The sequence below is a fragment of the Prionailurus bengalensis genome, chromosome B4 (assembly GCF_016509475.1).
Source record: "Prionailurus bengalensis isolate Pbe53 chromosome B4, Fcat_Pben_1.1_paternal_pri, whole genome shotgun sequence".
Lineage (NCBI taxonomy): Eukaryota > Metazoa > Chordata > Mammalia > Carnivora > Felidae > Prionailurus > Prionailurus bengalensis.
The window spans coordinates 24,347,210-24,372,115 of record NC_057358.1 but is presented as its reverse complement, the minus strand read 5'-3'; the positions used below and the strand labels follow the sequence as shown (position 1 = coordinate 24,372,115).

General features: G+C 41.1%; 1 protein-coding gene across 1 annotated transcript in view; it reads right to left on the bottom strand.

Moving 5' to 3' along the window:
- Positions 1 to 6,235: 6,235 nt before the first annotated feature.
- The window catches only part of GAD2 (glutamate decarboxylase 2), an 88,131-nt gene continuing 69,460 nt past the window's right edge, over positions 6,236 to 24,906 (bottom strand). The window contains exons 14-16 of the mRNA XM_043564325.1: positions 19,375 to 19,482; positions 18,506 to 18,595; positions 6,236 to 9,872 (exon numbers count right to left, since the gene is read on the bottom strand). Coding sequence (XP_043420260.1) covers positions 9,699 to 9,872; positions 18,506 to 18,595; positions 19,375 to 19,482 — 372 coding nt within the window. The 3' untranslated portion in view covers positions 6,236 to 9,698. The remainder of the gene's footprint in view (positions 9,873 to 18,505; positions 18,596 to 19,374; positions 19,483 to 24,906) is intronic.

The following is a 24,906-nucleotide window of genomic DNA, read 5'->3' as shown; positions in this document are numbered from 1 at the left end:
TCAGAGTCTTTCCAGGTCTCTAAGCCTGTGACTAGGAGGCCTGTTCTTGCCCTTGAAACACGATGGACAGACCACAGTCACAGATATCAAACAGTTGGAGAACGTTTCCAAAGCAACATAGATGCCAGTGAGCCTTACAGAGATAGAACATCTAAAAGCACAGTGTATTTGCTTAAGGGTACATGAGGAAGGCTTTGTGAGGAGGTGAAACTGAGTCAGGTCTTCGTGTTAATGGTGTTTTCTTCTGGTGGGAGATTAGGCAAGTGAAAGTAGTTCCTGGAATTGGGCTACTGGTAGAGGACTCAGTGAGATGGGTGTGGAAAATGGGCTACAGTTTCCCTCAGCCAAGGGGCATGCAGATCTGAGATGGTCACTTACTTGGGCTTTGGTCTAGTTCCATCCACCCTCTTGGCCCCTCATGGCAGCTTTATCCCGTTGTTTTCTTTCTCACTCAATCATCTGTTCTCTCCATGGCAGAAGATGGCCCATTGGTAGTTATTTTACCCTTTTGATACAATTTTTATTTTACATTTCCTCAGATAAAAATAGCTCAGCAGCTGAGAGAAGGGTAAATGGTGGCCGAAGAGGGCGTGGGGTAGTATAGACTCCTTGGAGCCTGCTACCTTCCTCAGCCTCCCTGCTCCCTGCCGTCCTCCCTTCTGGGCCTCCCCCATTCATAGGCACAAAGAAACAGTTATGACTATTTGCCAGCCAATGTTCACGGTGTGTTTTTATAGCGCTTCTCCTTATTTCTTGGGAAATCAACCCCTCCAGTTCTCTTTAAACTTGGGCTCGGAGCTACTGAGCATTTGGTGAGTGCTTGATCCTATTTTGTGTCAATTATTAAAATTGATTTGGATTTTTTAAGTGCTTATTTATCTTTGAGAGAGAGAGAGAGAGAAAACACTTGAGCAGGGAATGTGTAGAGAGAGAGGACAGTGGGCTTTATGCTGACAGCAGAGAGCCTGATGCAGGGCTCGAACTCACGAACCATGAGATCATGATCTGGGTCAAAGTTGGGTGCTTAACCGACTGAGCCACCCAGGCGCCCCTGAAATAGATTTGAATTTTATCGTGGTACCACTAAGTGCATTAAATTATAGTGGATGTGTGTGTGTGTGTGCTTTTATCTGCATAATTACATGTAAGTGTATGCAACTGTGTATAGATAGAATATCTATATACATACATACATACATAATTTGTATATGTACTTTTTTTTATGTTTTATTTGTTTTTGAGAGAGAGAGAGCACAAGTGGGGGAGGGACATAAAGAGAGGGGACAGAGGCTCCAAAGCAGGCTCTGTGCTGACAGCGGAGAACCTGACGTGGGGCTCGAACTCACAAACCAGGAGATCGTGACCTGAGCTGAAGTCGGACACTTAACCGATTGAGCCACCCAGGTGCCCCTGTATGTATGTTGTTTTTTTTAAATTTTTTTTTCAACGTTTTTTATTTATTTTTGGGACAGAGAGACAGAGCATGAACAGGGGAGGGGCAGAGAGAGAGGGAGACACAGAATCAGAAACAGGCTCCAGGCTCCGAGCCATCAGCCCAGAGCCTGACACGGGGCTCGAACTCACGGACCGCAAGATCGTGACCTGGCTGAAGTCGGACGCTTAACCGATTGAGCCACCCAGGTGTCCCTGTATGTATGTTTTAATAGGCAAATAAATTAAAGAAGATTACACTGGCTGGTCCTGTTATTGTAAAACATAAACAGAACCTCAGACAGAGTTGTCCAAGATGGTAAAAATTGGGTTAAGCTGGACATTGCCTCCAGTTTAATTTTAGAGCTAGATGTGTTTGCCCAATTGCAACAGCCAGCTCAAAAATCAAGTTAAACAAGAAGTCTAATTCATAAAAGTAGAGTGTAAGAAGCCCAAGGTAAAATGTGAAGAATCATATAATAGAAAATTTCAGCGTCTCAGTGAGGCGGGAGTGACCATAGCTGATATACGGCCGGGCACTATCAAAAAGCCTTTAGTAATTGTGTATTATCAGGATGTTAGGATGGGCATATTGCTCCTTCTCTTGCTCATTCATGTTTGGATTTTCTCATTTTGACAATGATGGAGTCTAAGAAAATTCAAATTCAATTTTTGATCATAAATTTCTTGGATAGGCCATGGTTTGCATTGTTATCTCCCACCGAGGCATTTTAGAAGTTTGCAAAAAATGAATAATGAGAAAATTGTTATGAAAAAATTAAATGAAATGGCATGATTAAGAGTGAATAAATTCAGATCAGTTGGTCTGGGAGGGCTTTGCCAAGGAGGTGGTATTTGGAAGAAGGATCCAGCTGTGGAAAATTCTTGGGCCAGCAAGTTCTCAACAGAGGGCATGGTAAGGGCAAAGGCCCTGGGGCAGGACTCAGAAAAGGCTAGGTGGCATTGAGTGTGGGAGAGAGTGGTAACGATGGAGATGGGAGATGTGGGTAGGGAAATACGGAAGACGAGATGAAGACAGACAGTCTAGAAGGGTTCTAGAAGGCAGGGTTCTGAGGCTCCACCAGGTGTATCAGCTCATTGCAAAGTGCTGCTAGTGCTGTGAATTCACTGACTTTGGAAAATGGCTAAACTTCTCTGAGTCTCATTTTTCCCATATGTCAAATGAAGGTGCTGGATTAATATATGAAAGCATCTGGCATAGAGTAACTCCTCAATAAAACTTAGCTGAATTAATTAATGCATCTGAGGGCCTTCCAGATTTGTAAACCTGCAATCTTTTTTCCACTTAGTCTTTTGATTTGTTTACTATTTACTTATTTATTTTTAAATTTGAAGTATAGTTGACATACAATGTTACATTAGTTTCAGGTGTACAACATAGTGTGATTCGACAAGCTTATGCATTATGCTATGTTCGCCACAAGCATAGCTACCATCTGCCACCATACAACACTATTACTACGCCATTGACTATACTCCCTATGCTGTACCTCTTACTCCCAAGACCTACTCATTTCATAACTGGAAGTCTGTATCTCCCTCTCCCCTTTACCTATTTTGCCCATCCCCTTCTCCCCTGTCCTCTGGCAACCATCAGTTTGTTCTCTGTATTTATGAATCTGTTTCTGATTTATGTTTGTGTCTTTCTTCAACTTTTTTTGGATTCCACATGTAAGTAAAATCATATAGTATTTGTCTTTCTCATCTAGTATTTGTCTGACCTATTTTTCTTAGCATAATACTCTCTAGGTCCATCCATGTTGTTACAAATGGCAAAATCTCATACTTTTTTATGACAGTAATATTCCATTGTGTATGTGTGCACATCTTTATTCTAATATATGTCATATCTATATACTACATCTTTATCTATTCATCCTTTAATGGACACTTGGGTTGCTTCCATATCTTGGCTATTGTAAATAATGCTGCAGTAAACATAAGGGTGAATACATCTTTTCAAATTAGTGTTTTTTTGTTTTGTTTTATTTGGTAAACTCCCAGGAGCAGAATTACTGGATCATATGGTATTTTGAGGAACTTCCATACTGTTTTCCACAATAGCTGCACCAATTTACATTCCCACCAACTACGCACAGGGTTCCTTTTTCTCCACATCCTTGCCAACACTTTTCTTTTCTTTTTGATTCTTGCTTTTTTGACACGTGTAAGGTGATATCTCATTATGGTTTTGATTTGCATTTCCCTGATGATAAGTAATATTGAGCACCTTTTCATGTACCTATTGGTCATCTGTATCCCTTCTTTGGAAGAATGTATAGGTGTCCTCCTCCCATTTTTAATTGGATCATTTGACTTTTTTTGGTGTTGAGTTGTATAAGTTCTTTATATATTTTGGATGTTAACTCCTTACCAGATATGTCATTAGTATCTTCTCCCATCCAATGATATAAACCTATAATCTTTTTTATTAAAATTTTTTTTCAACGTTTATTTATTTTTTGGGGGACAGAGAGGGACAGAGCATGAACGGGGGAGGGGCAGAGAGAGAGGGAGACACAGAATCGGAAACAGGCTCCAGGCTCCGAGCCATCAGCCCAGAGCCTGACGCGGGGCTCGAACTCATGGACCGCGAGATCGTGACCTGGCTGAAGTCGGACGCTTAACTGACTGCGCCACCCAGGTGCCCCGAAACCTATAATCTTAAAACACATTCCACCTACATTCTTCTTGGAGATCAAGTAGCTTCCCCTACCCCATTTATCAGCTGAAGGAGTTTTCTTGCCTAGAGTCATCATGACAGTGACAGGTCCAGTGACATGACAGTGACAGGTCCATCATGACAGGTCCAGTGACAGTAGGGATGGAGGGCCTTCTACTTGTAGGACACCACTGGAGACTGCAGAATTTTGTCAGGGCTGTGTGTGCTGTTGGGAGGGGGAACATAAGGGAAGGCTGATAGCATAGAAGGATAAGAAACAGGCTCTGCTTATAATCTATATTGGTTAAGCAGAAGAAAATGCAAAAGGTGATATTTCCAACCTGAACTTGTTAGATAAGTGCCCAGTGAACACTACTGGCCAAGAGCTAGTAGTTGGGGAATCCAGAGAAGGGTGGGTGTTTGAGGAGGTGACAAAGCTGATTTATAGAAGTTATATATAATTACCAGCACCACTACAAGAACAAGATTGTTGAAAGCTTATTGTGTGCAAGGCATCATGCTAAGTGCTGTACATATGTTTTACTTAACCCACACAAAATCTAATGAAGAAGGCTGTTGTAACAATATCCATGAGATACTGCTCTCTAGAGCAAGGAGGAATGGAGATTCTTCCCAGGCTTAGGAAATAATGAGAATAAAGGCAGGAATGCACAAAGTGTTCTCTCTTTAGTTAGCTCTTGTCTATTGGGTCCCCTATAAGCAATACTGAAATTATCGAGAAACCTTGTCTCTCCTTCCCCTTTATGTCCTCCTCCAGCCCTGCATCTGCTTGAAGTAGTATCTACTTACTTCAGACTAATACCTTTGAGGGCATCTCGAGCCCATAGGGGCAGCCTGGACCTGATGAGGCACATCAGGATATATTCCACCAACTAAATTCCCATGGCTTTCTAGCATTTAACCTGCCCGCCCCTCTTAACTCCTAAGAGCGAGCATGGGAGAAAAGCCCTTGAATACATACTTCCAAAACTCACAACCCACAGAAGGGCAGAAATAACCAACAGTATACAACAGCTTGCAGTAGCCCATGTATATAGCATCGTATCATGCTCCTGAATCCTCTGTGCCCCACCTGTCCTGAAAGCTGTGTGGGCCTCACTGGCTTTCCTGGGCCACAGGCCATGGGCTATGGGTTTTGCTATAGAATTAAGAATCAGGGAAATGAGAACATTAACTGAATTTTGCTACTATTATGACAATATTATTCTAGTTTTAGTTGTGATAATTGTCATGACCTTTTTCTAGGAACCTTTTTACAGATTCATATACAGATAATATGGTGTCAGGAAGGATGTAGGGTAGGGGAATGGTTGAAACAAAATTCAGTCTCTGAATCAGTAAATGTTGAATCTAAGTGAAACCTATATGGGAGTTTATTGTCTCCACCTTTGCATGCATGTGTAATTTTCCATAATAAAATGTTTATTTTTATTTTTTTATTAAAAAACATTTTAATGTTTTTATTTGTTTTTGAGAGAGAGCATGTGAGTGGGGAGGGGCAGAGAGAAAGGGAGACGCAGAATCCAAAGCATGCTCCAGGCTCTGAGCTAGAGCCCACAGAGCCCAACACGGGGCTTGAACCCATAAACCATGAGATCATGACCTGAGCTGGTCAGATGCCTAACCAACTGGGTCATCCAGGTGCTCCTAAAATGTTTTTTTTTTTTTATTAAAGATTGGATCATGGGGCACCTGGGTGGCTCAGTTGGTTGAGTGACCAACTTTGGTTCAGGTCATGATATCACGGTTCATGAGTTGAAGCCCCAAGTTGGGCTATCTGCTGACAGCTCAGAGCCTGGAGCCTACTTCTGATTCTGTGTCTCCTCTCTCTGTCCCTCCCCTGCTCATACTCTCTCTCTCTCTCTCTCTCTCTCTGTCTCAAAAATAAAAAATAAAAAAAGATTGGATCTGATTGAAGGATTGAAGCCAAAGCAGTAAAACAACATCCTTCAGAAGCAACAGTAAGAGTCAGAGCTTTTTCCCCAACAAAGACCCACATCCTGAGCTCCGTGACAAGGAAAGGGCCTCTTATTCAGGCAATTCATTAAAAATTAGCTCCACAAAAAGGCAAAACCAGAAATAAGCAACCAAAGCCTGAGGTGTGTCCACATTTACACATTTATTTGGGTTTAGAGAGACAACACAGATAAAATACTTAGATCATACACAGGTTTATATTTGGTAAGAAGAACAGGTTGCCACATGTTTATATTTTTTATTTTTTTCTGTCTTGAGTAATGGAGTAATGTTGGGAAGATGGCGATGTCTTCCAGAAACACCAATTGGGAACAGTATTTTGGCACACGTAACTAATAAATACACAATGTTTGTACTTAGCATTTGAAAACAGGAAAGCACGTGCAAGATGATACCCACCGTTAGGGTCCTTGATTCCCTGTCCTGCTGCTATATTTACACCCGTGCATTCTTTGTCCATATTCTGAGGGGTAGAGCCTGCTCCAAAACCCTGGCAGGGACAATACCTGCAATTTGGAAGGGTTGTGACACTCTATCCACATCGGTTTCTTCTATTTTCAGAGATGAAGTAGCATTCACCTTGCCTTTGTGAAATCACATAGTTCTCAAAGGAGATTTCTTAGTGGGGAGCTTAGCTGAGGGCATGTTCTCTATTAGAGCTGATGTGGAGGGTGTACAGTTTAGCAGAGAGAGGGAGGGGGTGAGAGTACAGCAATGGATGCAAATGTAGTTCTCATATCAGTACAGCTACCACACGGAAAACGACATATCAATAATATATTGTACAAGCTTTTATAGCAACACATGTTGATTTGCAACACCATACAGTTCAGATCTAAAGTGCGCAACCCCAATCTGAGGTGACGGGACAGTACTATCAATATAAACAAAGGCAACACGATTATACACACAATTGATTTCCTTTCCTTTCCTCACAAGCCTTGTGACAGTACATGAAGTCAATACCATTTATGCATCTCAGATAAAGACATACCACTTTTTTTCAAGTATTTAAAAATAATAAACACAATATTGCTGAATAAAATGAAAATGGCCATGTCAACTCTGATTAAGCTAAAACCAGGCTTTTCTAAAATTTGTAAAGGATGGTCCCCTATAAAGGCCTTTGGCACTGAGAATTTGAGCTAATGTTCAAAACAACCTTCCTTCCTTATTCCTTCTCTCCCAAGTAGATTACAGACCTACCTTAAAGAATATTTATTAAACTACTGGGACCTATTAGGCTTTTATTTACCTCCTTTTCTGGGTTATGGTTGGCAGGGATTTTACTGCATAGGATTGAGCAAGGCTCCCAGCCAACTTAGGGAAGGATCTGGAAGGGGCAGGGGGTGAGAGAAACAATCTATGGGTAGAAGTTATTTTGCTGGAATTTCATGCACAGGTACAAATGTTCCTCCTTTTAAATTCTGTCATACTATCAAGTTAAAAACAGCAGCTTCTGACATAGAATCTGTACCACAAGGTATAAGCATCCTGGAGTTAAGAGGGATCTGTCTAGGGCAGGGCCCTGGACTCCACCATCTTCTCCAAGCAGGACAATGGGTTTGATAGTGACTCTGCCTCTGAGGTAGGACCTTTTGGCCCAAGGCTCAAAATAGGTGGGCAGCTCTGTGCTTAGTCTCAATAGCTGATATCTAGAAAGGAAGGGGATGCATAGCCTAGATGGGGAAGCTTATTCCTTCATGAAATTCTGGGGCACAGATAAAAGTTTTCTCCTAGTCGTCATAGCGAACCTATTTGCTTCCTAGACAGGAAAGACCCAAACCTATGTTCATTTCAAGTATCAATGTTTTTGTATATAATGTAGGAGAAAGAATGTAGGGGCAAGCTCATGCAGATTTCAGATGGTTGGATCTTGTGGTATATATTATAGGGCATTTCTTTCTTTCTCCCCTTGTACACCTGAGTGTACTGAATACTAATCTGGTCCATATAGAAAGGATGAATGTTTCTAAGTTTCTATCTACAGTCTGCATCTATGAGTCTGCAGTTGTCATTCTAGTACTTGGAATCCAACAATCTGTGGCCGCACAAATATCTATGAGAGCTCGTTAGCTCGTGTCTCTCCATCAGGTTTATAGGGGAAGAAGAATGCTTTCAAAATATTATCTTGAATTCTAAAGATCTTACTATTTCTGCATACTCTGGTCACTTTGGATCTTGATGAGAGGCAGATCAAAGAAGGTCTTAAGATGCTGTCTCAAAATCTCAGGTGAGGAGCTCACTTTATGAGAGGAAAATAACCATCCATGGAATAGAAATTAATTATTCTGGATTTCAGTGATGAGGCCTAGCAGGAGAGAATTTTTGTGGGTAGGAGAGGGGGAGGGAATGGGAATAAGCAATTACCCAGGAGGTAAATGACTCCTCCCCGGACAGTGGCAATATGGTGCCCAGGATGACATCATTGTTCTCACGCAGAGATCTCCTGTCTCAGGGCTGAGTTCAATTTTCTGGGCTCACCACATTTCTGGAGCACGCTTCATTCCTCTTTGCTCAGGCTGATTAGATTTTATTTTTATTTTACCTAATTAATCCAAATGACGTACTAAAAGAATATTGTTTGGGAAGATGCCTCAAGAACTGGCATCAACCTTCTGTTCAAAACAAGCTCAACTGGAAAGCAGAGAACAATTACCCTAGTTTAGTCTAAGATGAAGCTTGGCTTGTCAGGCTTCCTGAGCGGCTCTGCTCAGGGCCAACTGGGTGGAAGACTTAACTAGGAAGAGAATCTTATTGTTGATCTGGTCAGTCATTTTAAAGAACTTGCAATATTCTTTTGTGTTCATTTTGTAATACTAACTTTAGGGATGTGATAAGCCATACCCTAAATAGAAAGAAGGCAAGATACCTTTTAAGAATTTTGTGGGCCTAGGTTTCAAAACAACTTTACTAAGTGTTTATTGTGCCTCCATTAAAAGAAAGAGAAAAAAAAAATCTGGCTTAGTTTTTATATCTGCCCCTGCAGTTTGTATAACCCATATAAAATAAAAATCTATATGTTACAAAATAGGATTTCTTTTTAATATATATATTTTCCTTTTGTAAAATTATATGTATTTAAATACATTTGAAATGTCGCTATAGGTAAATTAGAAATTTTTTTTCTAATACTATGAAAAAGGCAAGAGTTTTTATTGTCAACATACATTTTATATGTACTTTCTCCTTTTGACTGCACCCCAAAGAACCTTTTATGATTCAGGGGCAATTTGGCACTATTCAATCATACTACTCTGAAGTGAAAATAAAGTTTGATTCGCACACTATATTAAAAGTAAGGGAAGTATTTAAAACAATTTTAAGCTTCTCATTGATTAGAACACAGCCTTTTGTCGCTAATTTTTAGAGAGGTATTCTAAACTTAAGAAAGGATTTTTAAAAGGAGCAATGTGGGGTTTTTTTTGTTTTTGTTTTTTGTTTTTTGATTTTTAAACTGTACTCTACTTTGACACCACAATAGAGAAATAGATTTACTTTGGAACAAACTACAAATACATTCACACAGTTTGTGACAACTTAATTGTCTACCTAGAGAATTGAAACAGCTCAGTGAGCTACATTATTATAAATCTTGTCCAAGGCGTTCTATTTCTTCAATCAGGAAGTCAATGTCTTGGTGAGTTGCTGCGGGATTTGAGATGACCATGCGGAAGAAATTGACCTTGTCTCCCAAGGGCTGATAGCTGACCATTGTGGTCCCATACTCCATCATTCTGGCTTTAATCACTGGGGCCACCTGTGGAAGAGACCAGATCAACATAGTGACTCCTGGGGACTCTTCCTTTAGCCAAAGAACCCAGTATCAAGTAGCACTTTTAGTTTTTAACTAAATAACTAAACTCATATTTGTTTTCCTTAAGGGAATTGTCTCCAAGTTTTAGGGGGAATCAGGGGACTAGAACAGTTTCATACATCCAAAATCTTGAAGGTGATAAGATGAATAATAAATGATAGGCTCTCAGGTGCTTTCCACGTCAGGTGATTCAAGGCCTGAGACCGCAGGCCCAAAATAGAGTCACTTATGCTGGGCCATTTAACCAAACCCCAGGCTTCGTACCTAACCTACTTGCACTTTCAACTTTCCCCAGAAATATAGTCTTAGCTGGTCAGTCAGGAGTTTTCTGATCAGCACCAATAACGTACTCTGTCACATGGGGCCTCACCATCCCCGGAAGAAAGATGAGGTAATTCACCTAATAAGAGCTTTTTCCCCAAGGGAAGGTGACCTCACCCAAAGTAATTCTTTTTTCTGTTTGTGACTTCCTTGTCCTGCTTTAAAAAATCTCCCCCTTTCTACTTGCCAGAGGGGATGTTGCCTGATTTATGAACTGATTCATAAAGCCAATTAGATCTTTAAAATTTACTCAGTTGAGCTTTTGTTATTTAACAACTTCCTAGTTACTATTTTGGGAGCACGGGAACAATTGGGTGTTGTTTCCAAGGCTAAATAGTTTAGCAATATGACATTTGGTGGAAGGCTCTTTTTCCCTCAGTATGTGTAAAAACACTGGAAACAAAACATAGTTCAGAGAATGGTTATGGAGAGGTAAGCCTCAATATCAAGTGATGTCTGAAAATAAGCAGACTTTTGAGGCCCTAAAACACTTATTTCTTGATACCCCAAAGCTTTCCCATTTCTTTTCATTCTCCTTTTGCATTTTCTCAGTTTATATTTTGAAATATAGTCCATAATCATGATGAAAATCAGCAGAACCCACAAAGACGTAACGTTACAGAAGTGGATCACAGACAAGATCTTACCACTTGTATGCCAGATTGATGATTACAGAGTTCTCTGACTACTGTGTATGAGATGAAGTTCAAACTCTAGCTCAGCATAAAGATGTTTTGTACCGCAGCTCTGAAGACTCATCTTCCAGTGCTCACCAAAATGAATCTTCAACTCTGACAAAACCTATAGTCAATATCCCTTGAATGTGCCACACACACTTTTCTCCTTTCACACTTGTCCTCAGTCTTACCGTGTCACACTTGTCTTGGCTGAGAGTCCCTTTTCTCTTCCAGGTCACATCCTGCACACACCCCAAGGCTCTACCATAGACCTACAATCACTATGAAGCCTTTCCTGACTCCTCTAGTCCAGTAGCATCTTTTCTCTTTCAAATTTTAAATACATGATCCTTACCCATACATTCTGTCTACAGAATATTTCCTATTGTCCTCTTGCTTATGAGAAAACACATTTCATCTCTGTAATTTCAAAACTGTAAGCTCTGGAGGGCAGACACCAGTGTCTTTTACTTCTTTTGTTTACCAGCACAGTACTGTGTACACATTGAGGGCTTCCCAAGTCCTCATTGCTTATACAGAATAGAATAACAGGGACAGCTATCTAGGAAGAGGAATGCATTTAAATTATGTCTAACCGTGTGCATGAGCTATTCACGTATTTCACCATTGGAGTTTATAAAAATAATATCTGATCATTTAAGTTCATTGCTGCAAATATGCAACCAGGAATGGCACATGTCAGGGAGCTTTTGGTTTATTTAGATATATATAGTAAGAAACTCAGTTCAAAATGGGGACCATGCCTCACAACACAGTTGGATTCATCTTAAATGAAGAATAGTTTGATTCCAGTGAATGCCATTTTGAACATGTGACTTTTGAACATCAACACTTAAATAATCATTGGTTTACAATGAGGTTTCATCTTCAAAGTGCTCAATGTGCAAATGACATATCTGATAAAGTGTTAGTATCCAAAAAACATAAAGAACTTATAAAACTCAATACCCAAAAAACAAATAATCCAATTAAAAATGGGCAGAAGACATGAACAGACATTTCTCCAAAGAAGACATTCAGATAGCCAACAGACTCATGAAAAGATGCTCAACATCACTCATCATCAGGGAAATGCAAATTAAAACTACAATGAGCTGTCACCTCACACTTGCCAGAGTGGCTAAAACAAAAACAAAAACAAAAAAACACAAGAAACAACAAGTGTTGGTGAGGATGTGGAAAAAAAGGAACTTTCTTAACACTGTTGGTGGGAATGCAAACTAGTGTAGCCATTGTGGAAAACAGTATGGAAGTTCTTCAAAAGGTTAAAAATAGAACTACCCTATGATCCAGGAGTCACACTACTGAGTATTTACCCCCAAAATATAAAAACACTAATTCGAAGAGATACATACACCCCTATGTTTATAGTAGCATTATTTACAATAGACAAATTATGGAAACAGCCCGTGTCCTTCGATTGATGAATGGATAAAAAAGATGTGGTATATGTGTACAATGGAATATTATTCAGCCATAAAAAAGAATGAAATCTTGCCATTTGCAACGACATGGATGGAGCTAGAAAGATAATGCTAAGCAAAATAAGTCAGTCAGAGAAAGACAAATACCACATGATTTCACCCATGTGTGGAATTTAAAAAACAAATGAGCAAAGGAAAAAAGGAGAGAGGCAAACCAAGAAACAGACTCTTAACTATAGAGAACAAACTGATGGTTCCCAGAGGGAGGTGGTGGGGGAGGGGTAAAGCAGGGGATGGGGATTAAGGAGTGCACTTGTTACGATGATGAGCACTGGGTGATGTATGGAAGTACAGAGTCACTATATTGTACACCTGAAACTAACATAACTGGATGTTAACTATAGGAGTTGAAGTTCAAAAAGTAAACTAAATAAGTATAAACAAAAAAACCCACAAAGTATTCAATGTGCAAAATCAACATTTTTCCCATCAGGCCCAATTATTTGTTAGTTACCAAAGAGAAAACCAAGGACAGAGTTCACCTTAACCTTCATTTCACCTTCACCTTACATCCAGAACCTAATCTCCTCACCTAAAAACGAATGTGCATGACAGTTCTGCACTGTGATTTTCTGACTCTAGGTTAAGTCTCTTTCGGCCTCTTTATTACATAGGAAGGTAATATAAAGAGGAAGGCTTTTCTTGGGTTGGCCCTTCTTTCCTCTAAAGGATAAAGAATGTACACAGAGCATAAGGCTCATCCCAGTGAATAAATATGACAAAGAATATAAATTATCTCAAGTCTGGGATTAAATTCTGAAAGTGGATCTACTAGAATATTCTAGCATTAAGGACGTGAAATTATCACTTTGTGCTAGGAGAATGGCAAATCAATGTGTTCCTGGGGAAGAGAAACCCCAAATTAGAAAAGGAATTCCAAATCCATGTTGTCTGCAGGAATTTCAGGAAAATTCATGTAAGTATTCCTTAGTTGTTATTCATGTAATAAATCATGCTTCCTCTTTAGAACTGATAAAACAATGATCATGCTGTACTCAGTGAATTAAACTCTGATTTCATTTTAATGGGCAATCCAAGCATAAATGGTATTAATTATTAAAGACAATCACCTCCTATTTTTCAGATAAATCAAATCAAATCAAAGGTCAAAAATTTAAATGGCAACAGTCATCATCCCAAACAGGTTTTGGCGTTACGTCAGACTGAGTCCCCCCAGTTCCTGAAGCTAGCTGGGTTGGCAGAAGTCACAGCTGTGTAAATACATATGACTTTGGATTGTTTCCAGAAAATGTGGATGAAATAAAATTTACAGGAAAATGAAACATCTACTTCATTGCATAATCAATAATTGCAAAGTCAGAAGGAAAATAATATTCTGACTCTATTGATGAACATACAGCACTCTTACTTATTTCTAGACTTTTTCTTTTGGTCACATTCTTGGTTGTGTTGAATAAAGAGTCAGGAAAGAGAGGCTGCATGTTGAAGAATTCATTAAAGACATACTCAGTAGGAGCTCTTGGGTGCTGCCTTAAGAGTTTTAGGGTATCATTTTCTCCCTTGTGTCCTTAGCTTTTTCAGTCCTTTAGAAGATAATAACCAGGGAACTATCCCATAATTTGAATACACATTTGTGTCTCCAAAGAGAACTCAGGTTAAAGCATCACAACATCATAGAAATGTATTTTTTTCAGTATGTATTACAAAACCTTTTTGTTGCTAAATCTTGGGAACATGAGTGAAATTTTGAAAAATGAAAAAGCAGAATAACCATAAATAGGAACCCCAACACATTAAAATTTCAATAAATTCCTCATTACGTTCAATAATATAGACTATGGAAGAATATCACCTTACATATAAAGCCAACTACTTCTTTGCCAATGTTCTTTTATTTTTTTATTTTTAGAAGTTTATTTTTGAGAGAGAGAGAGAGAGAGCAAGCAAGCGTGCACATGTGTGCACGCATGAGCTGGGGAGGGGCAGAGAGAGAAAGAAAGACAGACAGAATCCGATTCAGGCTTCAGGCTCCAAGCTGTCAGCACAGAGACCAATGCGGGGATTCATGAATACTCACGAACTGTGATATCGTGACCTGAGCCGAAGTAGGATGCTTAACCAACTAACCCACCCAGGCACCCCATCCTTGCCAATGTACTTTTAAATCCACTGTTGACCTTTTGGAAGTCCCATCTGTCAGTATAGGACTGGTAGAAACAGGGATTAGATATGCAGATAATGATAAAATACAATGGAATAAAATACAAGATGAAGATGATGATGAAGAACCAGGATTCGTGTCTGAAGAATACCCTCATGGGCTCTTCTGCTGCTCCTGCCTGTGTCTAAGGCAGTTGTATGTGGTTGTGTGGTGCCCCAGGGCCTCTGTGTCCACTGTGCCTCAATGATGATGGGCCACCTGCACACTCACAGTCCTGACAGACAGCAGGAATGCACGAACCAGATTCTCAGCCTCCTTCAAGAAGCTTAGGCTGTCTTGTTTGGTAATGACCACCTGTTGCCTAGATATCTGCCCCCACATCAGTGTGAGCTGTGGGGAAAGGCCTAGGATCCACTAGTAGGTTTCCTATGTGTTTCCCGTCCCTGTTCTGGAATATGCAAATGGCACGTTAGCTAAGCCAACATTTTTGAGTGCCTATTGTATGCTAAGCCTTGTACCAGACAAGAGGGCACAAAGAATAATTCTTTATTGGAGGGTCCATAATTTGACTTAATTCTCATTTGCCATACAACGGCACAGAAGACTCCACATTTCCTTCCATTTTGGGTCTATATCAGTTCTGACCAAGAGAACTTTAGGTAACGATAGAGATGTGTTATATCTCCACTCTCTGATACAACAGCCACTGGTCACAAGTTGACCACTTGAAATGTGGCCAGTGTAACTAAAGAAGTTAATTTCTGGTTGAATTTAATTTTGATTCATTTAAATTTAAATGCCAAATGTGGCTATTGATAATATGTTGGACAGAGCAGATGATTCATTTTATTTCACCTCAGCTGTTTTCCTTCTGACATTGTGTGTGTGTGTGTGTGTGTGTGTGAAGATTTACTAATCCCTGGACATTATACATTTATACATTCAGGGCTTTATAATTAAGAGGAAACTCTGAAAAATTATTGACATAAGTAAACAAAAGTTAACCTTGATATTTTATGTGGTTCTATTGTGACTTCCAATTCTGAATTGCTAAATTCTCTATATTCTAGTCAATAAAATGGAATCACAGGAGAGGAAAAATTTAAGAGGATTCATTTTGCAATCCCCAGAGACTTTCAAATTTGAACTACAAACTGTATAAAAATAGTTTACTAATATTCTAATGGCTCTCCCCAAGAAATAATCTCCATTCCCATCACAGTTTATGTGTTTTTGCTAAAACCTGAGGGGCATTTGAAGAGAGCTGTATTTAAATGGGGGAGATTCAGAGTTGATTTTTGTTCAGAAACTGATGGGAAAAATCTCTTTCTGTTCTGTATTCCCATTTTGTCCCATCCCTCAGCCCAGAAATAATTTATTGATTCAAGGAATGAAATTGGCCAAACTACTCCAGGGATTTTCTCTCTCTGGTCAATGGGTTCATTAAAGAGCTAGAGCCCATAAGAATGGAAACATCTAATTTATAACTAATTTTTTAAATTAATTAGTCATTGGTAAAATGATACACACTACGGAGAAGCCACACCATAAAACTTCAGGAAAAAATATGAATTCTTTCCTCTCAAATGACTGCAGGACCCTTTTTGCCCACCTATCACCTCCAATGTGACTCTCACCCTCTCTCCCTCCCACCTCTTGGACTTGATCTCCTGGAATGAGCAAATGAGCCAACTTTATTAAAACTTCAAACATGACCATAACCCCTCCTCCTAGACACATGCATCGATGGATCCCCCATTCTAGAAGCTTTCTTCCATGCATTCCTCTAGGTCAGTGGCTCTGATCCTGGGCTGTACATTGGGATCACCTGGAGAACTTTTAAAACCATTCCTAAGCCCATCCCAAACCAACAGGATTAAGTTCTTAGGGTAAAGAATTTACCAGTGTTTTTTATAAAACTTCAGGCTGATTCTAATGTGAGGCCAGGATAGCAAACCACTACTCTAATTAAGAGGCTTGATTTAAACACCTCAATTATATGCAAGTTTCCCTGATGAGGGTTTGATCCTGGATTGTCTATGGACAGGTGTTCATATCTCTAAGCTTTTCTGGAGGTTTTTAATCCACACAAGGGGCACTTGGGTGGCTCAGTCAGTTAAGCATCTGACTCCTGATTTCGGCTCAAGTCATGATCTCACAGTTTGTGGGATTGAGCCCTATGTGGGGCTCTGCAGGGATAGTGTGGAGCCTGCTTGGGATTCTCTCTTTCCCTCTCTCTCTCTGCCTCTGCCCTTTTGCGCACACACACACTCTCTCAAAATAAACAAAAATAAACTTTAAAAAACCCACACACCATCCCACTGTTTGACACAGAAGAAAATACTGGAAATTCTGAAAGTCAGTGAGGCAGCCCAGGCTCCTGCATGGTGGGGGAGAGGGACTTCCCTGCTCCTGGAAGTGACTGGAGAAAGTCCCCTCCTTTGTGGTAAATGGAAAACCAACCAACTAACCCACCCTCTGACATCCAAATATGCACGATCATCCCTAGTGTCCTATTCCTCAGCACTGGGATGGAGCCCTGCATTTATCTGCCTTCAAGACTCTCTCTGGCGTACATCGTAAACCAAATTTCACCCATGTGTAAACGCTAGAAGCAGGAGAGGAGAAAAGATAAAGGATCTTACTGGCCACAGAAAAACTTGAAGCTGAAGCCCTCTGGCTCTGTAGTCAGTGATTTTGGAAAAGTGATTTTTTCTCCCCATGCTTTCATGTTCCTGTCAGCAAAAGGGAGAGACAACAGTGCTTCCCACATTAGGTTACTTATGTTGGAATAAGTTTCTAAGCCCCACGATGGAGCTGCTCCTGCCCAGGATGTCACTTCAGGAAAAGGACACTTAACTTTCACATCCCTATAAATGCTCTGCTTGACCAGAAACATGGAATGTCCAGTCAGCCAATCCCTGATGCCAAGCCAACCTGGGGCTCCTTGTTCCTCACCCATTTTCTTTCTCTTCCTGTTCCTTATTCTTTATCCTATAAAAGCTTCTTGCCTTCCCCCCATTTTGCAGTTCTCTGGCCTCCTGGGAATAGAGGTTACCCACTTCATAAAATGTTAGATTAAGTTTGTCTATATCACCTAAATTGTCTTCTTCCGTCATTTTTAACACTTACGAAAGTTAGCTGACCTAACGCTAGATCAAAGTTGAGCCTGGGACACAATATGCACTCAACAGTGGCCGTTATTATCGTTCCCTGCCCTGTTATCTTCTGGGGTTCAGCAAGCTCCACAGGGTAGCCTTGACCTCGGCATCTCAAGAGGGTCAGTAGCAGCTCTGTTTCCTAACCATTTCTGGTGCCTGAAATCTCTTCTGTGCGTATGACTGAGCATGGAAGGTTTCACTTGGTGGGTCAGCCAACTTTGGCAAGGGTTCTTGTTGCATCATGAATGGCAGTCAAGCTAACACCTGATTACTTATTTTAAGATCTCATAAACTTGCCCTCAGAAAAAAGAAGCAAAAAAAAGGGGGGGGGGTTGTTGGGGGGGGCACCTGGGTAGCTCATTAGGTTAAACGTCTGACTTCTGCTCAGGTCATGATCTCGCAGTTCATGAATTCGAGCCCCGCAATGAACTCTCTGCTGTTAGTGCAGAGCCCGCTTTGGATCCTCTGTCCCACTCTCTCTTTCCCCTTCGTCTGCTTGCATGTGCGCACGTGCATTTTCTCTGTCTCTCAAAAATAAACATAAAATTTTTGTTCTAATAATAAAATTTAAAAAAAAGAAAAGAGAAGCAAATAGGGTAGTTACAAGTCTGGATATGCCAGTTCTGAAAGTCCTGGTTCTGTAGGAGCCCTCATGAAGGGGAGTGGGCCTGCACACCAAGGAAGAGGTTGGATTTCTCCTAGAGACATGTGCATGTTAGAGAGATGCCATGCACGTGGAAGGCCCAGTGTACACACCAACGTATATACCGGAGGAGCCTGTATCACTGACCTTTGAGAGGCGGCTCATTCTCTCTTCATTGTCTTCCAGGACACGCAAACTTGGAGGCACGTACCAGAAGCAGACATTTGTGTGCTGAGGCTACAAGGAGGAAAGTAAGGTTCACATTCAGCCCATGGTGGCAGTTTAGAAAATTCCAAGGACATTTCAAATCTATTCTGCAACTTCTGAATAGAATTCCTACTTTAAAAAATTTTTTTTTAATTTTTTTTTTATTTTTGAGACAGAGAGAGACAGAGCATGAGCAGGGGAGGGTTAGAGAGAGAGGGAGTCACAGAATCCGAAGCAGGCTCCAGGCTCTGAGCTGTCAGCACAGAGTCCGACGCGGGGCTCGAACTCACGGATGGTGAGATCATGACCTGAGCCGAAGTCGGAAGCTCAACCGACTGAGCCACCCAGGCGCCCCAAGAATTCCTACTTTTAAATCCATAACCACTTTTAGAGTGCCAGACGTTCACCACGATATACAGAGTTATTGTTTTGTGAGTGTGATTTTTTACTCCAGCTCAGAACCCCTGCTTCTCCTTTGTAATGGTCCCACTTACCTGGACAGTACATGATTGACACACAAAAAATCAATGATAAGAATTAGAGTTGGGGCACCTAGGTGGCTCAGTCAGTCAAGTGTCCAACTCTTAATTTCAGCTCAGTCATAGTCTCATGGTTCAGGAGATGGAGCCCTGCATTGGGCTCTGCGCTGACAGATTCTCTCTCTGTCTCTCTGCCCCTCCCCTGCTTTCTCTTGTGCTCATGCTCGCTCTAAATAGAAACTTTAAATATAAATAAATATTTAAAAACATAAAAAAAAAAGAATTGGAATTGACTAAACTTTTTGAGATCGTAGAGATCAGAATACATACCTTTCCATCAAACACCATTTCATATCCTTCTCGGTTTTTTATGATATTGTATAAATATTCTGCCAGCTCCAAGCACTTATCAATATGTGCTTCAAACCCAGTGGTGCCCTGAGTAAGAGAAGAAGAAAGGTTATCGGCAGGGGGCTGAGAAAGGCAGGTAAGCTCTTTGTGGGACAAATCTCACTGGAGACTGAAGGTCTTTCTGCCACTTCCAGCTCAGCTCTGCTCCACACTTTCCTTGCACAAGACTGTTTCCAGAGGCTTTTCTGGTGATTATTTCTCCTTTAATGTTCTCCCCTCAGGTGTTTTTGTTGCCTTTCATGTCATCTCGGCTCTCCGCGGTGGTTTCCTTTTCTTTTGGAGCCCTCATTCTCTAAGCAATTATTTTGATTACTTGAGGGGAAAATTTGCCTCTGTCATTCTGAGGGGTAATTATGGAAGTCATTAATGACAGGAGACTGGGCTATTCTCTTCCTGCGGATAAGAAGCATCATCAGAGACCCCCCCCCCCCCAGCACGTCTGTTTAGCTCCTGACCATCATGAAAATTTACCATTTCCAGACTGCACTTCTGTTCACCAATGTACCCCCATTATGGAACAAATAGGGTAGGTACTCAATGAATATTTGCTGAACAAATGAATGTATTAATCTTAAAGGGCACACAGATGCTTTGTTAGCCTGTCAGTCTGCAAGGCTCATTAGATTTCTCCTTTGGGGACAAATGATTTACATGCTTGTAACAGGCGAACATAATCACAGAGGTCTTTTAGTTTCCACTCTGGAAGCCCAGGATCTGGACTTGTGAAAAACAACACTACAGCCTTGGACTGGTGCTGTTTACCGACCTCAGGACACTTCAGGGAATTACTTTTCAAAATGGCTTTCCTCCTAATCCTTTCAGCATTTATGGAGCACTAATGGAAAGCTTAGACAAACAGCCAATGCTCATCCCAGGAGCACTTAGAACAGGCCAACCAGTGACTAATCCAACATGGAAACTGGAGGAAGAAGCTGCAATGGACATAAGATGGGCCCACATTCCTATTTATAGTCTCATCATCCCAGCTAAAAGGGGGATACAGCATGGCCAGTGACTTGAACGTCTGAAGCATCAAAGAAATCTGATGGGTTCAGAAATCATTTCTGTGGAGATTGCTGCCCTGGTTGATCGGCCAAGGAGTCTGACTGGTTCCTGACGGCTCAAAGGAAGGGCCCCAAAGCTGAATATTCAGGCCAGAGCCTACACCATGCACTATATGACTCTGTGGTACCAAGGATTCGGGGTTGGTTTGGACTGACCTGGCAGTTTGGGTACACTTGGTAGGTACACTTTGGGTACTGCTAGGTAGGAGGAGGGAAGTTAATTGGTCTCCAAACTGGATCCTTTGGACCACTCCAGAGTTGGATTTAAACTTGCATGTATCTGATCCAAGATAATAGCCGGGACCACTAGGACTCATCCTGTCTAGTCACATGGCCTTGGCTAATCTTACTGGTCCCATGGGAATGATGGTGCTTGTCTGATCTCCCATATAGGGACATGGTAAAAGTAAAATGAATACTCTGAACATGAGTTTGATTGTATCACAAAGGCAGTGGGATTATCAGAGACTAGAATGGGAATCTTCTCGCTTTTGCTAGTCTAGGACTTCACTTAAGATGATTAAGGAGTAAACTGATCATCCTTTAGTTGAAAGCTAAAGAGGTACAAGGGGGAGTGACACAGGGAACTCTAGTTTGCCCTTAGAAGCCTGGCCTCTCTTGATATTGGATATTTATGGGAAGAAGATCCATGTTTTATTTCCATAGTTTGGAAGGCTTTTACGAGATTCTCCAAAATGCATTCATTCATCAAATACATGTTGAGTAGTTGTCACATGCCACACAGTTCCTATTCTGAGGATGACAACGGCACATGGAAAACTTTATCACCATGACCTGGGTTGTTATGAAGGAGGCTGAAGGCTCCGAGGGACACGTCTAAGTGAAAGTCTAGAGCCCAGTGTCAGAGTTATGCTGAGGGAGCTTCAGGAGAAAGGTGGTTTTATTTTCTCCCTCATTGCCTACACACTTAGGATTGGTGTAGACTTATCTGGCTGAAGTGGACACTCCACAAGGGCACAGATTGGTGTTTCCTTTGTTCACTACAGTCTCCGTCATACCAGCAGGGTTAGCATACGTTAGGGGTTCAATGCACACTGGTTGAATGAGTGGATGAATGAATGGAGGTGTAACTTTTCCTCCCTGGGGCGGTGTTTTGACACAGTATGTTCTGAGGAACCATCTGTATCAGCACCAGATCAACTGTGTTATTAATGTAGATTCTTGGGTCCCACCCCAGACCCCCAAGTTGGTATTTTAGGAAGATGAACACAGCGTATATCCACTTCTTCAGTGATGCCACTGTCTACCAACGTTCAGCTGCTGCAGCTGTGTTGTCTCCAGGGCCTGACACCATCAGTGCTGCTCACGAGTCTTCTCTGCTTCTCGAAACCCTCATCTAATGCTCTCAGGCCCCAGAAATGCGGGTCTGCATTAATGATTGAATCCCTTGCTACCATCTCCATTTCTATGGCTGCCCCCCTACCTAGGCCCTCTTTTTACCTGGATGGTAGCTCCCTAATTACCTTTCCATCAACCTGGACTCTCCACTAGCATCAGAGTATGCAGGAGAGCTCCTGCTAAACCTGCATCCCACGGTGTCCTCCCAGCTCCACTGGCTGAAATTCTATGTATTCTACCTGTCCTGCTCTAGACCCATCTTTTTTTTTTTTTAAATTCTTTTTAAGTTTATTTATTTGTTCTAGAGAGAGTGAGAGCAAAAGGGGAGGGGCAGAGAGAGAGGGAGAGAAAGAAAGAATCCCAATAAAACTCCACAAGACAGGGGTAGAGCCCCACGCAGGGCTCAAACTCATGAACTGTGAGATCATGACCTGAGCAGAAATCAAGAGTTGGACACTTAACCAACTGAGCCACTCAGGTGCCCCTTGAAGGTGACCTCTTAAAACATCATTCTTGGCTCTCAAACTCGGGATGGGCTCCCCATCCTCAAGCTTTTGGGGAGGTGCATCTAGGTTTCTTTTACAACCAGTTATATTCTGTCTTATGTGATGCTTATCTGTGCATTCATCTTATATCATCTGGAAAATTGTGTCCCCTTCATCCCATCAGGGATCAGGCGCAAAAACAGATGCTCATTATCTAACGTATTAAAATAAGTTAATATTTTAAGAGAAAATGAACATTCATTCAGTCACTCAGCAAAGAGTGTGCCAGGCATCAATTTCCCTTTAATAGTTTTCTCCTGGTATTTTTTTTTTTTTTCTTAGCCATTTGTCAGTCCCTTTGTTATCTACATTTTCAATGAGGGAGGCCAATCACAGAAAACTATAGGGAAACCTGCTAATTTGCATAATTTGCATAACTATATACAAACAGATTTACTGTGAAAACTAGGTAGTTATATATTACACCATCCTTGCAGGCCTAAAATTAAAGTTTGTTCACCTATCTTCCTTCCTTCCTTCCTTCCTCTCTATATCTATCTGAGTTTTTAAAACAGTTTTTTAAGTTTATTTCTTTACAGAGAGAGCGCTCTTGCAAGCCAGTGCGGAGGGGCAGAGAGAGAGGGAGAGAGTGAGAGAGAGAGAGAGAGAGAGAGAGAATCCCAAGCAGGCTTTGCACTGTCAGCGCAGAGCACGACGCAGGGCTCGATCTCATGAACTGTGAGATCATGACCTGAGGTGAAACCAAGAGTCGGCTGCTCAACTGACAGTCACCCAGGCACCCCGATCTACACTGAGTTTTAACCACGATGGAAATCTGTGACATTCGGCAAATAATCATCAAGTCTTAGCATTCTCTAATTAAATGCAGACAAAATGAAAGGTCTACTCAGTAAGAACAGAGTTGAGGGCAGGCGGGGGCCTTTGCTTATGACAGGCTTAGGTATCTGTCTAGAATGCCTCCTAGCATTCATATCAAGAGGCTCATTCTTTTTTTTTTTTTGCATACAGTTGCTCTTATCAATTATCTTGGACTTAATCTGATGCTGTCATCAGTGCATTTAGCTCCACCAGTCATTAACAGATTAAGCAATATTTATATTTACGTTAGTATTTTTCCTGTGGTTTGTATTGCTAAGGAGAAAAATACGGGTTTACCTTATTGTGGGTATTCTCCAGGTATATCTGATAACAGAGGATTTACTGATTAACGTTAGCTCCTCCTCAGTCTTGTTTTCTCATTCCTGAGGGGATTCAAGATCGAGTCATCGCCAACTCTTTCATAGTTCGTATTAGGACAGGAAGACTTCTCCTTCCCTGGCTGGCATCACTAGAGAGATGGGGATGTGGGAGGGTGCTTACCCTCACCTCTCATCTGGATTGTAGGACTGATCTTATGACTTTTATAATTATTATCATCTCATTTTGCAAAATGTGCAGCTTTAAGTTGAAAAGCAAATGGACGTTTTTGCCATTTACGTGTCTAGATACTTAAGGTTTTGCGTGAGAAATTAAAGGAATATGTATCCATAAATTATGTGGCTGCTGAGATTGTTCTTTTTTCCTTTTTTATTCCCTCCTCTGGTGCCTTTATTTCAGCACGTTAGAAACTGGATCCTCTGCCTATTTCAGGCTTCAGTTGTTGCTGTTGTTTAATTCACACCTGATGTCCTCCAAGTTGTTTCTCTTATAACCAACCGCTGCCCCATGCTGGCGAGGAGGCTTCAGATGGAAAAGGAGCAGCGGGAACTGATGAACCATGAGAGGAACATTTTTGTGTAAATATAGCTAATGATCATCATCTTAATAGAAACACCGCAGGAAAAGGGGACAAGAAGGATGATACTGAACAATATTTAGAGCTCAGGCTTTCCTCAACTACCTAGCTGATATTTATGTTCATCATTTTTGATTCCCACCAATCAAGGAAATGAAAAATCTACTCATGTTAAAACCATTTGAGAGTATGCCAATAGTTCCTATTCTTTCTTTCTTTCTTTTTTGCCAAATGGAAGTGTCTTTGCCAACAGAAGGAGTCTCGTCTGGGTGGTGGGGACCAAGTAAGTGTCTTTGTCAGGCTCTCATCTTTCAAGAGAGGAAGGGGCCCCTGCCCGGCTCAAGGGATGGAAGCCCACCCCTCATACCATGTTTATGAGGTAACGACTGCAGGCAGCTGCTGGATGGATACTTAGCAACACTTAGAGGAAATTCAGTGAGAGCAAATACTATTACAGAGGCTTGTCTGAAGAATCTGTAGCCCAGCCATCCCTGGAAACCACGTAAGAATTATTTCTGCATCAAGTGAGACCATCTTTCTACTGCCTTTTTTCCTGGATGGATTTAAAGAAGATTCCATAAAATGGCTGTTGACTGCATTATTTCACTCCCAAGCCCCCTTATTTTCTTGTTAGCTATCCACCTCTTTAACTGCTCAAGGCATTCAGTTTTACTTAGAAACATCTTGTAAAGAACAGCACATGGAACTCGTTGCCGTAGACATGGTTCCTCTTCACATGGACCTGGGG